We start from the raw sequence: 20,477 nt of genomic DNA on the forward strand, positions 1-20,477 counted from the left end.
GGAAAACGACACCACTTCGTTTGCGAGGAAAAAGCAATTAATAAACTTTCCACTTCAAAATATGTAAATTGTTAAACATCTTTTCATCTCTTCTCTAAATCTAGTCGTAGCCCATTTACTCATAAATTTCATTAGTTTCTTGTTGATAGAGTTAGTCTTTTGTTAGGCATTTAAAAGGAACAACATAATTACTTACAGCACATAATTCTTAAAAAGCAGATACTACATGTCGTCGTATGTCACAGTGTGACTAAGGGCATTCGAGCAAGTGGGGATAAATAAAAACAACAACAGTAATATTAGTATTGGTGTTGTTGTAAAGTGCATAATTATATCCGGGTTCTTTTTAAGTGATGTATCAGCATTAAGCCCAAGCGATGACCTCTTGACCTCTGGAAATAGGCGATGTCCAATTTGTAATTGTGGTGGAATGGTGTAAGAGGCTGCGATAATTAAGGAGTTAAAGGTTCAGTGAATCTGAAACGGAGAGGATTTCGAGATATGAAGGCGTGATTACAGGTTGACTTATTCGGAGCCCTCTCTCTCGCGTGTTGGAAAACGAATAGACTCTTTTCTCCCCGTTCCCGAAAGGGACACTTAGACTGCATGCATGACTTGGATGCCCACACCCTCCCTCAAGCCAGCTCGGCTAATAATTGATAGTGCGACCACTCCAACCTAAGCTCTGACGTGTTATTTGGGACCAATCAAGCATTTCCCAGTATGCTAAACAGGCTGTATTAACTACAGTGCTTGTAATTTTTGCCAATCATTTCTCAAAGCCTCTTTCCAAAAGATTTTAAACTATATGCTCTGCGATTAGTGTTTTGTTCTTTTCATTTTTAAGTGCATAACGATCACAGCTTCGATAGTGCACACCACAATTTAAATGCTTTCCCCTAAGGGTGAAAGTAGTTATATAGTTACGCTCGTCTTGATCTTCATGGATGAAAAAAATAAATAAGAAATTAAGACAGCGTTATGTATACAATAGATATTCTAAACTGTTTACCCACATCATCAACCAAGATATAAAATATCTATGACAACCACCTATCAACTATGAATTAATATACTATATTAATATTCTTTTTGACCTAATAAATCAGGATGCTTTGAAGGGAGTATGAAGGATGTTTGGTATGGAATAAAAGGGTCATATATATATATATATATATATATATATATATATATATATATATATATATATATATATATATATATATATATATATATAAGAAATTTGTTTGAACCGATGAGTAACAAATAGGGGAAGAAATGAGAGATGAAAATTATAAGAATATGAATATAAAAATAATGTGAGGGGTATAGTGACGAGACCGAAGACAGTCGTGTTTGATTTTCTGCATTTTTCTGCACAAATTTTGTAAGGATTTACAATAACACGCTGCAGTGACATATGGTAACAGAGAGAGGTATGTCTGTGTTGACCTTCTTGTACAAAGTCCGCCCCAAGTTTCACACATTGTTCAACTGTTGCTGTTTTTGGTCATCTTTTTTATGTTGGCACATACCTGCCGATTACGATTAATCAAATGGAATATTGTACTTTGCTCTGATCATCACAAACTTCATATAACATCCTGTAAATTTCTGTTGGACTTTTTTGTCATGTACATTTTCTATTTTGATGTAACATATTTGATACTCTACAGTCACAATACTCAAGAAACCTGTAGCTTCCATTCAAACATATGTCACTGCTAAACGATGCACAGTACATGTCCTGTTGCCTTAAGAATTCAACAACACTTGACGAAAGTTTCAGTAAGATTTCATCATGCCTTCCGAAGTTTTTGTCATCGTGTGCATTATTTTTAAAATTACTGTTGTATTAATCAATATACAGGATGTATCAAAAGTCCAAGGCCAATTTCGTTATGAATAAAACTACGAAAGAATGGAAAAAAGGAAAAGTTGTTGGAAATAGGTGGAAATAGAATCTCTAATTTGGTGGAAGTTTTCCAATCACACTAGCTGTTTAGGCTCCACGCTGGTAAGGTCTTTATGTTAAATGACAAGCAACGTTACCTGTTCAGTAGGCTGTTTCCTTGGATCCTCAATATACTAACAATACATCGTTGCTTCGAAACGGATTCGAGGGGTTTAAGTTCAAATTACATAACAATGTGCACGTTCCCCGTATCATTTTTGCGTGCCTCTACGTTACGTTCAAATCGCCCGCTGAACTGGCAACGTTGCTTTTCCATTTAACGCAGGATGTCTTATCAGTGCGGAGAAAAAACGGCTGAGGTGATTGGTAACTTGCAACATCAATTGAAAACCACATATTTCCCGCAACTTTCCTCTCCCTCTCCATTTTTTGTATCTTTAGTTATAACACAATTGGCTTTATAACTCCAGAGTTTTGATATATCTAGGATATTTAGAGGGAATTGAAAGAAAGGTGTACTTGGTGAAACATACTATCTTGTTAGAAGATGGAAAGATGAAATGTTCCTTCTTCGTAGATGATGTAGCTAGACTATGGAAGAAAAAAAAATATCAAAATGTTCGAAAGGGGGTTACGAATCGGGTCTGGTTCCAATGTTAAGAATCCTAGCAGAATGTTTGGCAGAAATGGTATAAGGCAGCGTTTCTCAAACATTTACCAAGTATAAAGATCAGGGACGTACGCAGGAATTTCTTTCGGGAGGGGTCCAAAGCTTTTCGGGGAGTCCAAACACAATTTCAGGCTAAATTATATTAAAAATTGTAAAATTGCTCCTAAAATTAGATTAAATTTACAAAAAAGTCCGGATTTGGGGGAGTCCGGACCCCCAGGACCCACCCCCTGCGTACGTCCCTGGTGAAGATCACTTTTATTAAACAGAATATTCTGCGGATCATAATCCTCTTGTTTCCTTTGGAAGCAAGTTCGTCATTAAAAAAGAAAAAGATTTCCTCATATGTACGAGTGTACTCATAAATATTAGAGTACTAGTAGATATTTTTTTAAATAATTAACTTCATTTTATTTTGATATTAATAGAAAAAAGCGAGAACACCGTAGTCTAGTGATTACAGCGTTGGACTCACGTTCGCGTGGTCCTGGGTTCGATTCTCGGCCAGTGCTTCCCAATTTTTTGGCGTCCACTCAGCGTCGTGAGGCAAACTGGGGAGTCACGTGAAAACGATGTGACGGCCACTAGGTCTAGAAAGCTCTTGATGCGCCTGTTAGGGACATACTCGCAGCTAGGCTGGACGTAGTTCCACCAGTCGCTAATAGATGGCGCTGGAATATGTTCAGGCTCACAAATGGGCTGTTACTCCAAATGGTTTGGTTTAGTTTTCTATTAATTCCACCAGTCGCTAATAGATGGCGCTGGAATATGTTCAGGCTCACAAATGGGCTGTTACTCCAAATGGTTTGGTTTAGTTTTCTATTAATTCCACCAGTCGCTAAGAGATGGCACTGGAATATGTTCAGGCTCACAAATGGGCTGTTACTCCAAATGGTTTGGTTTAGTTTTCTATTAATTCCACCAGTCGCTAATAGATGGCGCTGGAATATGTTCAGGCTCACAAATGGGCTGTTACTCCAAATGGTTTGGTTTAGTTTTCTATTAATTCCACCAGTCGCTAATAGATGGCGCTGGAATATGTTCAGGCTCACAAATGGGCTGTTACTCCAAATGGTTTGGTTTAGTTTTCTATTAATTCCACCAGTCGCTAAGAGATGGCACTGGAATATGTTCAGGCTCACAAATGGGCTGTTACTCCAAATGGTTTGGTTTAGTTTTCTATTAATTCCACCAGTCGCTAATAGATGGCGCTGGAATATGTTCAGGCTCACAAATGGGCTGTTACTCCAAATGGTTTGGTTTAGTTTTCTATTAATTCCACCAGTCGCTAATAGATGGCGCTGGAATATGTTCAGGCTCACAAATGGGCTGTTACTCCAAATGGTTTGGTTTAGTTTTCTATTAATTCCACCAGTCGCTAAGAGATGGCACTGGAATATGTTCAGGCTCACAAATGGGCTGTTACTCCAAATGGTTTGGTTTAGTTTTCTATTAATTCCACCAGTCGCTAATAGATGGCGCTGGAATATGTTCAGGCTCACAAATGGGCTGTTACTCCAAATGGTTTGGTTTAGTTTTCTATTAATTCCACCAGTCGCTAAGAGATGGCACTGGAATATGTTCAGGCTCACAAATGGGCTGTTACGCCATATGGTTTGGTTTAGTTTTCTATTAATTCCACCAGTCGCTAAGAGATGGCACTGGAATATGTTCAGGCTCACAAATGGGCTGTTACGCCATATGGTTTGGTTTAGTTTTCTATTAATTCCACCAGTCGCTAAGAGATGGCACTGAAATATGTTCAGGCTCACAAATGGGCTGTTACGCCATATGGTTTGGTTTAGTTTTCTATTAATTCCACCAGTCGCTAAGAGATGGCACTGGAATATGTTCAGGCTCACAAATGGGCTGTTACGCCATATGGTTTGGTTTAGTTTTCTATTAATAGAAGAAAATGTACATTAGTTTTTTTTAATTGATAGTTTTGAAGAATATTTTATAGAGTACGGTCTATATAGGGAAATAAATTTTCTGGCTTTGTAATAAGTTCTTTGGTTCGAACCCCATGGCCGATCATTCTGAGTTTTTCTACAGTTTTACGAGGCAAGTATTCATTGTCTGCCTTTCAAATATTTTTTAAATGTTACATTCTGGTAGAAGTTTACATTATATCGTTAAAATTTGGAAGAACGTTTGTCTTAAAGGTTCTAATTAAACTATCTCGATTCCACATGTTTCTCCCATAAATCTGACAATTTTAGGAGCGATATTTCGTTTCTGTCATTTTATATTAATGAAAATGTCTCCGGCACATTACAGTCTCTATAAGCTTACTTTCCTTTATGTTAGCGTATAATGAAATCCAATAATCCCGACTAGGTCTTTGTCTATGCAATGTCCCCCTTCAATATCAGGAAAAACACCCTCTCTCAGAAGAGATCACAATTCTGCTATATCTGTTATGGAATCTGTGTTATCTTTTGTGAAGGAATGGATAACTATCCATCATAGAGGCAATCTAAACTGATCAATTTATTTTTTTTCCCTTTTTCAGCCTGATCCTTGCTGTTTCTTCTTTTCTTTCTCGTGATCCGTCGCTAAGTACCGTCCCCATACGAATATGCCTGGTGCTCTCAACTGTCCCCCTGTGTCCTGAACGGTCAAGATTGGAATTTCCTAAATGGTTGCCACTCTTTTTGTCTTTTTTATCTTCTACTTAGGTTCTTCCTTTCTCCCCTTCTTTTGTTTTACTTTTCCACCCTTCGTTTTTATCTTGTTTCTAATCCATTCTGAAAATGTCCGTTTCTGCTCAGTATTGCCAACTACCAATATAGATAATATCTTATATACAAAGCTGAATGTTTCCCGAGAACAAGTTTTATCTCGATCATTTGTCCCTCTATTCAGAGAGGAAGTGGTTGTAATCTATGATTTCCGGTTTCAATATTGATCACTATAGTGAAAAATGGTAATAGATAGCATGAAGCAATGCCAATTTAATATCGTAAAAACTGGTTCTACGTCTTTTTTTTTTTTAATTCCCCTATTGCAACCAGAAGTGGTAGAAATATACCACTTCCGATTACAGTCACAATCGAATCCAGGAAAGTCGTTTGGAGGAGGCGAATCGCCTCCTGCATGATGGAGGTTGGCTCTAAATAATGTGCGGAGCTCTACATTGAAACAGAATAAAGTAAAGCTATTTGGGTATAAAACATAATACTATGTATATAAGGAATCATATGAATAGCTGAATTTAGAGAAGACGTATTTTGGGGGGGGGGGTAGGGGCGTTATGCTTCACCTGTAGGTCTATCACTGGTTTCAGTATCGATTTCAATAGAGCTAACACGGTAATAGGAGGTGCCACACGGTATTTTTTTTTTAACTCAGTATCCCAAGAGTTGTTTCATCTTAGATCTTGTCTCTTCTTCTATTGAAACCGGAAGTAGCTCGGAACTATAGTGCGTCCAGTAAGAGAACGTCTCTGACAGCTCGCAGTGACATTGCCACTACTCGCGTGTCAAGGTTTTTTTCGGTGCAACTGTAGTGGCAAATTTACTTAATGGTATAAGACAGAGTGATCGTGGTTGGTAACACTGGTATCAACGTAGGGGCTGCAATGTCCCACCGCATATGGTAAGAAACGTCAGAGACCATCTCTTGTTGGCCGTGCTATAGTACAGCTTCGAGTTTCAATATTGATTTCTCTACGGTAATAATTATCACAGATAGCGCGCAATCATTTCATAGTTACTAAAACAAATAGTATTATGAATGTGTACTTTTCAGATGTGATATACAAATACGGTCATTTACTTGTATATATATGCCAGTTTACTTGTAGATTTACATATATAATTTTCATTCTGAAATGTAGCTTACATCTGTTTGACCTATTAACTCCCTTGCACTTTTTAAGCAAATATTTCGGTTACTTGCTATTCTACCGTAGAGATAGGTCTATAAAATCTATAATAGACTTTCGACTTCTTTAGGCCAAAGGAGATGGATGATATAAAAATTAGTGATTGTAAAATTAAATTTCTTGTGTTTTCGAACCGGAGACCACGTACTCCGAAGGTGTACTTGGTAACTACTAGACCAGCAGATCTAGCTTTCCTAACAACTCAAAAACATCAAGGAAATTTCTATTATGTGGTATTCTTACCTGTTGCTCACATTGAGAAAAATCCGTTATCCGGACAGCGGTATATTGTACAAATATACGGTATCCTTATGTTAACTACAGAAATCAGTACGGAGCATACTTTATCCATATCCTACATACGTACTGCGTTTACATGTTACACCATGCAGTTGCAGCGCGTCTGGCATCTAACAGTCTTCCGGATATTACATTCATATACGTATGTTACATACGTCAGCAATATGTTACATCCATCCATCTATATGTGAGATCCTGTCCTCCTATATAGTTTTTTTTTTTCGTTCGTACGGAAAGTACTCTTATTCAGAACACTTATAAGTACGTATAAAATATAATTTTCAGTTATATGTTTGCTGTACGTTAAGTCTAAAAACTATAGGAATTACACATGTAACCTACGTTTTTACGTACACAGAGAAAAATCCGTTCTCCGGACGGCGGTATATTGTACAAATATACGGAATTCTCTTGCTTACTATAGAGGTCAGTATGGAGCATACGTTATCCGTATGTCACATGGGCACTGCTCTTAGATATTACATCATGCCGTTGCAGGATACCTGACATCTAACAGTTTTCCGTATATCACATGCATATACTTATGTTACCTTCGTCACCTATATGCTATATACGTCCATTTGTATGTGAGATTCTGACCGCCTACATTGTTTCATACGGAGATGGAACACTTATACAGAAAATGTTATAAAACATGCGTTTTCAGTTATACGTCTGCTGTACGTTAAGTCCAAAAACTACAGGAATTACACATGTAACCTACGTTTTTTTTACGTACTCCATACGATTTTCTTTCTCAGAGCAAATTCTCGGAATGGCAAGTTTCTTTCTGCCAGAAACAGTACAGTGGCTACCAGTAGCCCAAACACTTAATAGCAGCATTTTGCTTCCTGTCTGATTTGTTCTTCTTTCACTTCGTCAATATTTTTATCAGCAGATAATCTTTACTGCAGTACACATCAACTGAACATAGCTTGCAAATGTTTTCTGGTGCTTTCATGCTTAGCTAGTCTTTCTTAACATTCAGCCAGTTTTAAAACCACTATTTGCAAGTGCACTTACTGCGCCGTCAAAAGAGTTACAGTAATAACAGAAGGTTTTATCACTTGATACAGAGTATATTAACCATGAACGATCTACAATTTACCATTTAGCAGGTTTTTTTTTTTTTCGCAGTGAAATTTTGAAAAATATGATTCACACTCATTCTTGTGGAAAATTCCACTATAACTTTAGGTGGTCAATTTGTTTTACTAAAGAATTCCTGTGACACTCTTGAGTTATCATTTCTGGCAATGTTGCAGAATCGTATCTTAATTCTGTAATACTTTCGGATTTTGAATTCCCATTCTCCCTTGCTTCGGAAGCATTGGCAACCATGTTATCAGGCGAGTTTCCATGCTTATCAAATTCAATACTTCCAAAATGGTCGATTTCATTTTCAATAAATGAATTACCGATTTGATTTTCTTGTGTAACTTCTTCAGACTAGGTTACTTCGTTGTCATCATTTTTATCATGTTGTGGCTCTACTATTTTTTCCTGCATTTTCTTAGTAGTTTTGCTGATATACTTAGTATCTAATACAGCATTCTCTTCTTCTGCTTCGGCCTTCTTTGCCTTGATTTGATTACAGCTCTCTTCTTAATGCAATTTGAATATTTTCTGCCTTTCTCTCTCTTAGTCTTTTACTTAGACCTATATTTAAAAAACAAACAAAAAAAAAACATAATTTTTAAATAAGAATTTTAGGAGTGATCCAAAAATGGATGAAAAGATAGCGATCTTGGCCAAGAATTAGTTTTTGGATCAGAAACCACAAAAGTTTTGAACAGGCCCTAAATTGAATTTTCGTGTTTTCTACGGAATAAATACATCATACTGAGTAAAATGATAGTTTGGCTTTAGCCACTCTAAATACTATTTATTATTCTCCAACAATAACAAACTTGATCAATTTTAAAAAATATATGTCTGAATGAAGTGTCGTGTATAAAACTGAAAATAGTAATAGCCTTATATAGAGAGTATTCAAATTCCTACATACTTGGCTTGTGCTTACGAAGAAAATACATTTCTAGCGAAACAAGCAAAAGAAATATGAAATTTACTGCAGAACACCTGAATTGTTATTGGAAATGATTTATTTGGTTCTTAGGAACATCTACCGGGCAGCTTATTCACTTTTATAAAACCCATTCTTTCCTTTCTTCCAGAATTGACGTAAATAGAGATGGAAGTAAAATCCACGGGAAGAAAAATATTTTTAGATATAAACGTTTTGGCATTATTGCTGTATCGCCGGACCACATGAAAATAATAAAAAAAAGTTTATTATGTTTCTTCCCCAAAAGACTAGATTGTGACTCTGGCTAACTTGATAGTGACTGTTGGAAATACAGTGGACGTATAACATGCATAAAACACGAACCAACTTGTGCTAGGTGTCACTAAAAAGTATGAATGCTATCTAACCGAGTCAGAGTAGGAGCGCAGCAGTGGGGCCTGATCGGTAGTGAGGGAGTACGTTCGTAGGGAGCAGCACGTGAGCGGCGGTGGGTATACGCATAATTGAGGATAGTGGAAAAGAACTTTATACGTCATAAAATGTATGGCTTAGATCTATGTGTTGCACAGCTTTTGGGGAGATACTAAATGCCATCCAAAAAAGTAACAGAATGTAGAGTACTAAATTAGGTTATGTTCCATTAGGTTTGGTTAGATGTTTCTCTTCTTTTTTGTAGTTTCAATTCTTTTCCACACTTACGTTGAAGTGTTCGCTTAGTAGACCATTTCTTTCACACAATTTCAACAAATGAAACTCCTTATTTTTGTATAATTCGATGAAACTCAAACACCATATGTCACAATCTTGTCATTTCCGCACCATTTCCGCACTGCCTTTCCCATTAATCATGATAAGTATACCTTTCCGCCAAATATTCCCTTCCGCCTCCATATATAGTGCCGCTTACAACATCAAAAACAACGAACAAGAAGTATTTTCTTAACTTCAACTATTCCCCTCAGCTGACTTTCACTCACTCTTCCTCACAAAGCAAAACAAATTCTCCAATTCATCTGGTAAATTTTCTAAAATTGGTCCTGCGATACAGCAGTTAACCCAGAGAAACTGCAGCAAACATTTTGTTGTGAGCAAAATTCGAAGAAAATTGCATTTTTCTCACAACTGATACTTATCAGACAGCAATAAATTCAAAACACACGGAGATTCAGTGCTGACTAAGGATTTCACATTATGTGAAGCACCATATAAACTTCTTCCAACCAAGAGGAATCTGAGGATATGGTTTCATTAAGGTGAATATTATTTTTTCGAGATAGCTATTTTATTTTATGAGTTTCTTGTTTTCTTTCTTCATTATTCCAGGGGTGAAAGTGAGGGGGAACGCGGGGATGTCATTCTTCCACGTCCAGAAAATTTCTATGCCGTCCCCGCACTTCCTAAAAATATACAATGGGCTAAGATAGGCACAGGGTATAGCGAGACGTCATCCGTTCCCTATCATTTCAGGTCGATTTTTACCCCTGCATTATTCTCAAGTACCTCACGGAGCCCTTGATCACCTCTTAGGGATCCCTGGGGCTCCACGGACCACATTTTGAGAAACTCTGATCTAGTATATCTATATTTGTAGGTATTAATTACATAGTTTTATGTATGTAGGTTTTAAGTACCAAAAGAGAGATGGGAAATTGTTTTAAAGTATTACCCCAAAAATTATTCTTGAGAAAGCTGAATAACCTCTATTTTTTTTAAAGGTCTGTTTACACATGTCATTCCCAAATAAAACGTGTCCAAGAAATAGAGCGCGTTTGAAACAGGCTCTTATCCACGGGAGTTGGGTATCCCTTAAATTTTTACTGTCTCCCTAAAATTTTCACGGTAAGCTTGCAAAAGAACTATAATATGGTTGGATCGGTCCCCCAAACTTCTACCGCCCCCTTACAATTTTTGGCTGCCTACGGGACTGCTTCGAAACAGAGCGTCTTTGGTGACATCTATAGGTTACAATAAAGATTGACCAGTGTTGAGTGAGGGAGTAAGAGGGGGGAAGACGTGGCAGTTATTACCGTGCAAACAATAACATGAATCGTGCATCAAACGAGGACTTTGCGAAGAGGATAATGCAGTATTATACGAGTGTTAGTGCTCATAATCAAATAAATACTGTCTCATACTTTGCGAAGGACGGCAAACTACTACAAGTGATACGAAAACTATTCGGACATTTTCCAGCAACAGGAACAAGCGAATATAAACTGATTACAGGGCAAATAGATCCCAGCACTTGTGAATAAGATGTGCCTGAAATCACGACAGATCCGATCATTTCTGTACACACAACTGCGAGACGTCTGGCATTAGTCAAATTCACTCTTAGTGACATTAAATTTCAAAAATTGGGTATTAGTGCAAGCACACAGAAAATTGTTAGAAAGCAAACAACATATCAAGAATAACGTTCAAAATGAGTGTAACGTGCAGTATATAGGAAATGTCTCTGTGCTTGTCATTGTTGATGTCACAATGTTCCAAGGGACCTTTCAGATATCCGAGGATGGACATGTTACCACTCCCCAGACCCTGTCCTTTAGTCATTTCACCACAAATTCAAGAAAAGGAAAGTTTCCAAACCGACACCTCAAGTGGCAAGCCATGAACGCAGATGAGACCTTCTCCGAACCTTCATTTCGGAAGGTACCATGAATATTCAAACTTATTTACAGAAATGTGTAATGGCTGAAGGGGCGTCTGATTCCCATTATTACCCAGCATCATGATCCAAGCGACATTTTATTCTGGCTAGATATGGCAGCGGCCTCGTGTTCTTACGGATCTCCCCAGTCAAGACATTGATTTCGTGAAGAAATAGGATAATGGTCTAAATATCAGAAACTAGAGGAATTGAGAAGTTTTGGGCTCTATGCAAGCAAGAGTATACTAGGCGACCCAAGACCCAAAAACTGTTCGTGGTTTCAAATGTGTGTGATCCAACATCAACAAACACATTGCTGCTGAGTATGGTAAGACTATCATGAGCCATGCCTGGAAGAAACTCCGTGCGACTGGTATCCAAGACATTCGACAGCTTTGCGCGTAAAGGGATAATAGTGACCTGTATACCTATTCCCTCGCACCGGTATGGTTACTGATGTCAATACATTTGTTTTTGTAAAGCATGCCTTATTTCTGCGAAATACTTTAACCGTAAACAGACACCAAACAACCAGCATTATGTCACGAATTTACCAAAGAATTATATGTACGATATATCTATGCACATTCAAAGAACCCCGTCCTTGGGAGAACGAGAAAATCCTGAAAATTTCTAATATTTTGAAGAAAAACTATATTCTCTCTCCCTCTGTTCACATTCATTATGATAATTACACAGACCAAATAGACAATTGAATTGTTCCTTAGAATGTTAGTGATAAGCAGGCCTACCTAGTTGCAGAATTATCATACAGCTATCTCAACGTGATATGGATGACCCAAATTAATAACAAAACGCCACGGGTCTAGGTCAAAACTCCCACACTGAAGGAATGTCAAAACGCCCGCAATCGGTCATAACTCTCACACAAATGGACAAATTTCACAAATGCACGAACGATCAAAACTCCCACAGCCACAACTCCCACACTCAAGAAATGTCAAAACGCCCACTCAATTGGTCATAACTCCCACACAAACGGACAAACCTCCCAAATGCACGAACGGTCATAACTCTCACAGACAAAACCCCCACACTCAAGAAATGTAAAAACGCCCACAGAATCGGTCATAACTCCCACACAAATGAACGAAACACCCTCACATAGCAACGGTCACAATCCCCTCATAAATGAACAAAACTCGCACACAAATGGACAAAACTCCCACACGCAGAAATTGTCACAACCGCCACACAAATGGACAAAACTCCCACACAATCGGACAAACCTCCTACACTTTGAAATGATCATGGTTGCACGTCTTGTAAGTTTCACACGCTGAAAATAATGAAAAGAAGTACAAGGGGATTTGTCCACTTATCACCTTCTCCACTTTGGTTCATAAGCGTTTTTTGGACTTTCCTAAATTATTTCAGCGTGTGAAACTTACAAGACGTGCAACCAGGATCATTTAAAACTGTGGGGGATTTGTCCGATTGTGTAGGGTTTTTGTCCATTTGTGTGGCGGTTGTGACATTTTCTGCGTGTGGGAGTTTTGTCCATTTGTGTGGGGATTGTGACCGTCGCTATCTGTGGGAGTTTTGTCCATTTGTGTGAGAGTTATGACCGTTGAGGGTTATGACCGCTTACCTGTGTGGGAGTTTTGGCTGTGGGAATTTGACCGTTCGTGCATTTGGGAGATTTATCCATTTGTGTGGGAGTTATGACCGATTGTGTGGGCGTTTTGACATGTTCTGAGTGTGAGAGTTTTGGCTGTGGGAGTTATGACCGTTTGTGGATTTGGGAAATTTGTCCATTTGTTTGGAGGTTATGACCATTTGTGTGGGTGTTTTGACATTTTCTGAGTGTGTGAGTTTTGGCTGTGGGAGTTTTGACCTGCTCCCAACGCCATTGTAAACGCCTTGCTGACAAAGCAGATTTTGAGGAAAACTATCGTGCACAGTTATTTTCAAATGGCAATAGAGGGGTACCAGAAGGAGCAGGGACGGTCCAAGGCAAAATTTCCACCCGGGCAAAGTTACTTTTTGGCACGCCCTTGTTCTAGCCTATATGTTACATTTTATTAGAGTGGTTTTAATATTTTATTTCAATAAGAAAGAAATAATATTTAAATACATGACATAAGTCCACTCTTTCTTCTACATGCCATGTCTCCATTTGTCGATACAGCCCCCCTGGTACTACAAAATTCTCTTCTTCCATGCTGAAATGGAAAAAAGATGTAGTAATTCACTACTTTACAAGAATATAAACCAAAAAAGTAAGTAGAAAACACGTTGTAAAATTTATTTTTTGAGGCTCGTTTTCGCGCCCCCTGACTGTGGTTCCCCGGACAGTTGCCCGGGTTAACCTGCCCCTGTGGAGGAGAACGGAGAATGAGGGGTTGGATACTTGACAAGACGAGATAGCAGAGCTGTCTTATCTTAACGCATGGGCTTGATGGTTAAGTGGCCAAGAGTTTCGCGATCAGGATTGTAGATATTAATTATATGTTTACCTGCAAAATTTAATCATAGGGGCCGCAACACACTAGTTTGCCCAGGGATCCATTGTGTTCCTAAGACGGCACTAGAAAGTAGATTGTACTCTACCGTGGGTGCCCTTTAGGCGGAGCCCAATTGTGAGCAACTGGTCCAAGCAACTTAAGCCAGGCCTAGCCCTGCTTTTCACCACATCAGTCATAATTCAATTTCTTCTCAAATACTATACGATCTAATTTTCATTACCTTCTTGTTCTTTCTTTGTGGCTCAGTACTTTGTGTATGTATGTATGTATGTATGTGTGTGTGGGGGGGGGGCGGCTTCGATGCTAGGCGGGGGAGATTCGAGTATTAGTTCGAGTTCTACCTTACATAGCAAGTCCTATCTTATATAACACTTGACGTAGTTTTTTTTTATACAATAATTCAAGAAACCAATCAACCAAAAGATTCATTAGCAATCCTCTCGTTCTGTTGCCATAACGTCACTTTTCCGGGGGCGGGGGTTGAAGATATTGTCCACCTACATAAAGCGTTTCGCTTTTATTATTAGTATATGCATGTGTTCCTGAAACTCAGGGAGGGGTAATTGTTTCTCGTCCCCCTAAATGATGCTGTTAAGTTTGTAGCAAGAGGTGAGAAACTGTTGTAGCAAGAGGTGAAAAACTTGTCTGTGTAGTAGTCTGTGGTTTTAGCAGAGAATAAAGGAGACAAAAATGCAACATGGTTTTAGAGGAAGATTAAACGGGTAGTTTAATTCTGTTCCTAACATTTTGGTGACCTCGAGACGTGATAGAAACTTGCAAGAAAGTACAAATTATTGTCTCAGTAATTTTGTGTGAATACAAAGAAAGAAAATATGGAATCCTTGGTACAAAAACGAAAAGTAGTACGGGCATCTTTCACCCGTGCGCACAATGCATTGTTAGTAGTGCTCAAAGAAGAACCTGTTTCAGAAAAATCTGTAAGGACAAAGTTCGCTACGTTAGAAAGATTATCTGGTGAACTAGAAGAGTTAACCGGGAAAGTGACTGAATTGATTTTGCAAGATTCTACGAAAACAGAGGAGGACTTTGAACAGGAATTCGGTAAGGCAGAAGAGTATAGAGAAAAGATGGATGCCGCTCGTATCGAGGTTGAAATGTTTTTTAGTGCACGTGCAGTGTCAAACAAAGGTAGTGAAGTGTCAGTGGTGTCTTCGCCTACTTCCAGGAGGAAGTTGAAGCTGCCAAAAATTGAACTAATAAAATATGGAGGTGAAGTTAAAAACTGGTTGAGTTTCTGGAGCCAGTTTAAAAGAATTCATGAGGATAGATTGATGGAAGAAGAAGACAAGTTCCAGTACTTGATCCAAGCCACGGTACAAGGATCCAGAGCTCGTGAAATAGTGGATAGTTTCCCGCCTACAGCAGAGAATTATTCTAAGGTTATTGAATGTTTGAAAAATAGGTTTGGTAGGGAAGAGTTATTAATAGAATTTTATGTGAGGGAACTGCTTGGATTAGTCATTAAAAACGCTACAAGTACAAAGTGCAAGGTTGATACGTCACAGTTGTATGATAAACTTGAATCGTACTTGAGAGCACTAGAATCCATAGGAATGACTACTGATAAGTATGCTGCGATGTTATTTCCATTGGTTGAATCGTGCATACCAGAGGACATTTTAAGAGTGTGGTTGAGAAATGCTAGTGTCACAATAAGTAGCGAGGATGGGCAAGAAAGAACATATGGTGACAAGTTAAACCAGTTGTTGGCGTTCTTGAGAGCGGAAGTTGAAGGTGAGGAAAGAATATCACTTGCAAAAACGGGTTTCAAGTTAATGGAAGCTTCCAATAAGAGGGAGAAAAAGAAGAGAGAAGAGGAGCACGTTATGACCGCGAGTGAATTGTTTGTGGGTGAACGAAATAAAAATTCTGTTAGTTGTATTTTTTGTGATAAGCATCACGAAAGTAAGGAATGTTTTCATGCTTCAAAGCTTTCTTTGAACAAGAAGCAAGAACTCGTAAAAAAGAAAAAAGCGTGTTTTGTTTGCTTAAAAGTTGGGCATTTTTCAAAGGCGTGCAAAGCAAAAGTGCAGTGTGTTATTTGTAAACAAAAACATTGGGTGATTATGTGCGCGGAGTTACCGTCCGAACGTAAGGATACTAGCGAATCGGAAAAGGAGGAAGAGAAACCTAAAGCTACCCTGTCTAATCAGTGTTGCACACAAGATGTTGTGTTACAAACTTTACCTGTAGTGTTGGAAGCTAACGGTAAAAGGCGCATTGTAAGGGCGCTCATTGATTCAGGTTCTCAGCGGTCCTACATTTTGTCTAGTACTGCTAAAGAGATGTGTTACACACCAGTGAAAACTGAACAAGTAATACATGCGTTATTCGGAGGTGGTTCTTCGAAGAAAACAGAACATAAATGTTACAATATAATGTTGAAAAGTAAGGTAGGTAATGGTGCAGTTGAAATACAGGCTTTGGATCAAAGTGTTATTTGTAATCCCATACCAAAACTAAAACCAGGTCCTTGGCTTGAAGAGTTGAAGGCAAATAATATAATTGTCTCAGATATTGGAGTCGGTTCTCCAAAAATCGAAATATTGCTAGGTGCTGATGTTATGGGTAAACTTTATACCGGAACTTTGCATCACTTAGATTGTGGTCTAACTGCTATTCAAACTGTGCTAGGTTGGGTAGTAGTCGGAAAATTAGTCGAGTATATGAGTGAAAGTGTTCATTCTATGGTGACTCTTACTCTTTTGAATCAAAATACACGTTTAGCAGATTTGTGGAATTTAGAAGCCATAGGAATTTCTGACCCCTGTGAAACCTTGAGAAAAAGTGAAATAGACGCAGCGGTTTTAGATCATTTTGAGAAAACTGTAACTGTTAACGAAGAGGGAAGATATGAGACTTGTTTACCTTGGCTAGATGGCTACAGTGATATTCCCGATAACCGAGATCTATCGGAGAAGCGACTAAGAAAAGCAAGTGAGAAATTAATAGCGGATGGAAAGTTTGATGAGTATAGCGCAATTTTTGAAGACTGGGAAAATGAGGGAATTATAGAAGAAGTTCCAGAAGAAGAGTTAGGTAATCGAGGGCATTATTTACCTCATCGGGGAGTCTTTAAAGAAAATTCCACGACAAATGTTAGACCTGTTTTTGACGCTTCGTGTAAAGAAAAGGGATCTCGTTCCTTAAATGATTGTCTAGCAAAGGGACCTAATATGTTAGAACTTATTCCTGCCATTCTCATGAATTTCAGAAAGAAAGGGATAGGTGTTGTTTCGGACATAAGAAGAGCTTTTTTACAAATCTCTATTAATCCAGCAGATCGCGACTACTTACGTTTTTTGTGGTGGCAAGATTATAATGAACAGGTGATTAAAGTGTTTCGACACCGCAGGGTGGTTTTTGGAGTTAACTGTAGTCCCTTTCTTTTGCATGCTGTAATAGACCACCACTTGAAACAATACAATTATCCTTATAGTAGTGTAACTGAAAAGCTTAAAACTTCCATGTATGTTGATAATTGTGTAACATCCGTTGATTCTGAAAATGAATTGAAAGAGTTTATTGAACAAGCAACGAACATTATGGCTGAAGGAAAATTTGAGTTAAGAGGATGGGAGCATACTACGTTGTGCAAAGAAGAACAGAAATGTGTACCAATATCTGTTCTAGGTTTATTGTGGGACAAGCAAGATGATGTTTTATTTTGTGATCTAAAATTAAGTGAGAAACCTCCTGAACAAGTAACGAGAAGAGTTGTTTTGTCCTTTGCGCAACGAGTGTTTGATCCAATTGGTTTCAGTTGTCCTGTTACTCTTTTTCCAAAACTCTGGTTACAGGAAACGTGGAAAGAAAAGTTGAGTTGGGATACTGAATTACCGGAAAAAACAAGCAAACAGTTTCTTAAATGGTTAGAAGAACTTACTTTGTTAAGGACTGTAAAAATACCTAGGAGTGTTTCGTTTGTAGACATAGAATCTTCTAGTTTACACATATTCTGTGATTCATCTAAAATGTCCTATGCGGCAGTAGTGTTTTTGAGAACTGAGGTTAATGGCACTGTTTCAGTACAATTATTGCAAGCTAAATCGAGAATCGCGCCACTGAAGGGTATCACTATACCTAGATTAGAATTACTGGCATGTTTCATAGGAGCTCGTTTAGCGAATTTTGTGAAAACAGCAATGGGTTTTGAAAAGATCAAAGAACATTTTTGGACGGATTCATCTACAGCTTTGTGTTGGATACAGAGTGAAGGACCATGGGCAACATTTGTTAATAATAGAGTGAAGGAAATACGCAATTTAACAAATGTAGAAGATTGGCGTCATATTTCAGGGCAGCATAACCCGGCTGACCTGCCTTCCCGAGGATGTTCAGTTAGTAAACTTTTAGAATCGCAATGGTGGGAGGGTCCCCAGTGGCTCAAGCAAGAAGAAACAGACTGGCCTCGATCTACTGTCATGACAAATAAAGAAGAAGTAAGTGCTGAAAGAAAAAAGGGATTGGTGATGAGCATGTACGTTGAGAGTAAAGTAGATCCGTGGTACTGTACCTATTTTTCGAAGTATTCAAAGATAGTAAGAATGGTTGCTTGGATTATTCGATTCTGTAACAATGCAAAGAAATCAAATGAACGAGTTTGCGGAGAGCTGACAGCTATTGAGCTTAATTCGGCAGAACGAATTTTAATCAGGAACGTACAAGACGAAAGTCTTTCAAGTGACAGGAAGTCCGAATTGAAGTCTCTTGATATTTTCCAGGATAAGGAAGGTATTTACCGAGTAAAGACGAAGCTAACAGAACGTCAGGATGAAGAAGATTTTAAGTTCCCTATGATTCTACCTAGTAAGCATAAATTGGTGGAATTGCTGATTTTTGAGCAACATGTCAGTGTGAATCATGCTGGTGTAAGTGTAGTATTGACTTCTCTCAGAGAAAGATTTTGGATTCTCAAAGGTAGAAGAACGGTAAAAAGGATTCTTGCTCAATGTGTTAGATGTAAACGACATGAAACAAAAAGGGATTCAGTGCATTCCCGCTCCGCTACCTGAAGAGCGAATACGAGATGCTTCTCCATTTGAAGTGACCGGTGTTGATTTAAGTGGCCCTCTTATTTTGAAAGATGGTACAAAAGCTTGGATTATCCTATTTACGTGTGCTGTGATAAGAGCTGTTCACCTTGAACTCACCACATCTTTGTCCACTAAGAGTTTCCTGCTTGGATTTAGAAGATTCATTGCTCGGCGAGGACGTCCGAAGATTGTGTTTAGTGATAATGGGACAAATTTCGTAGGCGCAAGTAATTTGCTCAATGAAGTGGACTGGAATGAAATACAAAGAGAAGCCTCAGTAAGAAGAATCGAATGGAAATTCAATCCGCCTACAGCGGCATGGTGGGGTGGTTTCTGGGAGAGACTTATACAGATTGTCAAAAGGCTTCTAAGGAGAGTATTGGGACGTGCATCTCTACAGTATGAGGAGTTACTGACCATTGTATGTGATTGTGAGGCTAAAACGAAATATATTATAAAAACACTTCGCTTTAGCCCTGATTCGTTTATGTACCTTTAAATCACTACGTTATTATAATAAATATATCAACTACTAATTACTAACCATAAACATGAATTGTGTCCAGATATCGTCGATTTATTCTTCTGTTTTATACGTACATGAAATATCAACAGCAACCATAGCTTTTGTACATATCTTCCAATTTCGTGTGTATAACTCAGTAATGATCTTTCCCATAACAACTAATAATCTTGTCAATAACAAACTGATAGTTTTTGTCATAGTCTTTTCCCATGACAACATGTCCTGTCAATAACAGCGTTCTTTCTTTTAATTACATCTAAGCTATATGCTTAATTATTGCGCCTCTGATCAGTGTTGGTAAAATGGGTACAGATTAATTATAATAGGAATGTATCGCTGTATGAATGTCGCCCAGAACGGGAATTCCGTAACAGTATTATAGTGAAGGAAAGAACCCTGTATATTTTCAAAACATTCACTTTTTGAATAGCCCTCGTACTAATTATTACTAAATCAACTCTCCTATTAATTATTATTATTACATCAATATAAGTAGTTTACTTTTCTCTTCTTTCTCTATATATATATATCAATTCATTTATAACAACATTTTTCTTTTATTACTAATCACATATCATAAAGCGTCGATTCATTAAAAAATATTATTTGTGGGTCTATTCAAAATTATAAGTAACTGATGACTTACACAGAGTTACTAGTTAATTGTTCCTCTTTTACATTGAGCGATAACATTCATATACAAACAACATTATTTACAATTAAGATTGCCATCATATCACACGTCAACAACAAGATCAGAAGGTAATAATTACATTTAAAAGCTTCAATTTAAGTTCACTGTCATGGATTTCAAGTTAACACAATCAAATCTCTTTTGAACATGTAAAGTAAAATAAAGGTAAACATAACATTCAAAGTTAATACAAAGATAAGATAAATTAATCACATCATAACATGTTGCTCAAATATAAAGTCCAAATGAAGTATT

The 20,477-nt window shown here is 37.9% G+C and overlaps 1 protein-coding gene across 1 annotated transcript; it reads left to right on the forward strand.

The window, feature by feature from the left end:
- The first annotated feature begins 14,778 nt into the window (after positions 1-14,778).
- LOC145675120 (uncharacterized) lies at positions 14,779-18,981 on the forward strand. Its single transcript, XM_081745489.1, has one exon. The coding sequence runs from the start codon at positions 14,779-14,781 to the stop codon at positions 18,979-18,981; it is 4,203 nt and encodes a 1,400-aa protein (XP_081601615.1).
- The last annotated feature ends 1,496 nt before the right edge of the window (positions 18,982-20,477 follow it).

This window comes from Thermobia domestica, chromosome 18, assembly GCF_964235325.1.
Source record: "Thermobia domestica chromosome 18, izTheDome1.hap1.1, whole genome shotgun sequence".
NCBI lineage: Eukaryota > Metazoa > Arthropoda > Insecta > Zygentoma > Lepismatidae > Thermobia > Thermobia domestica.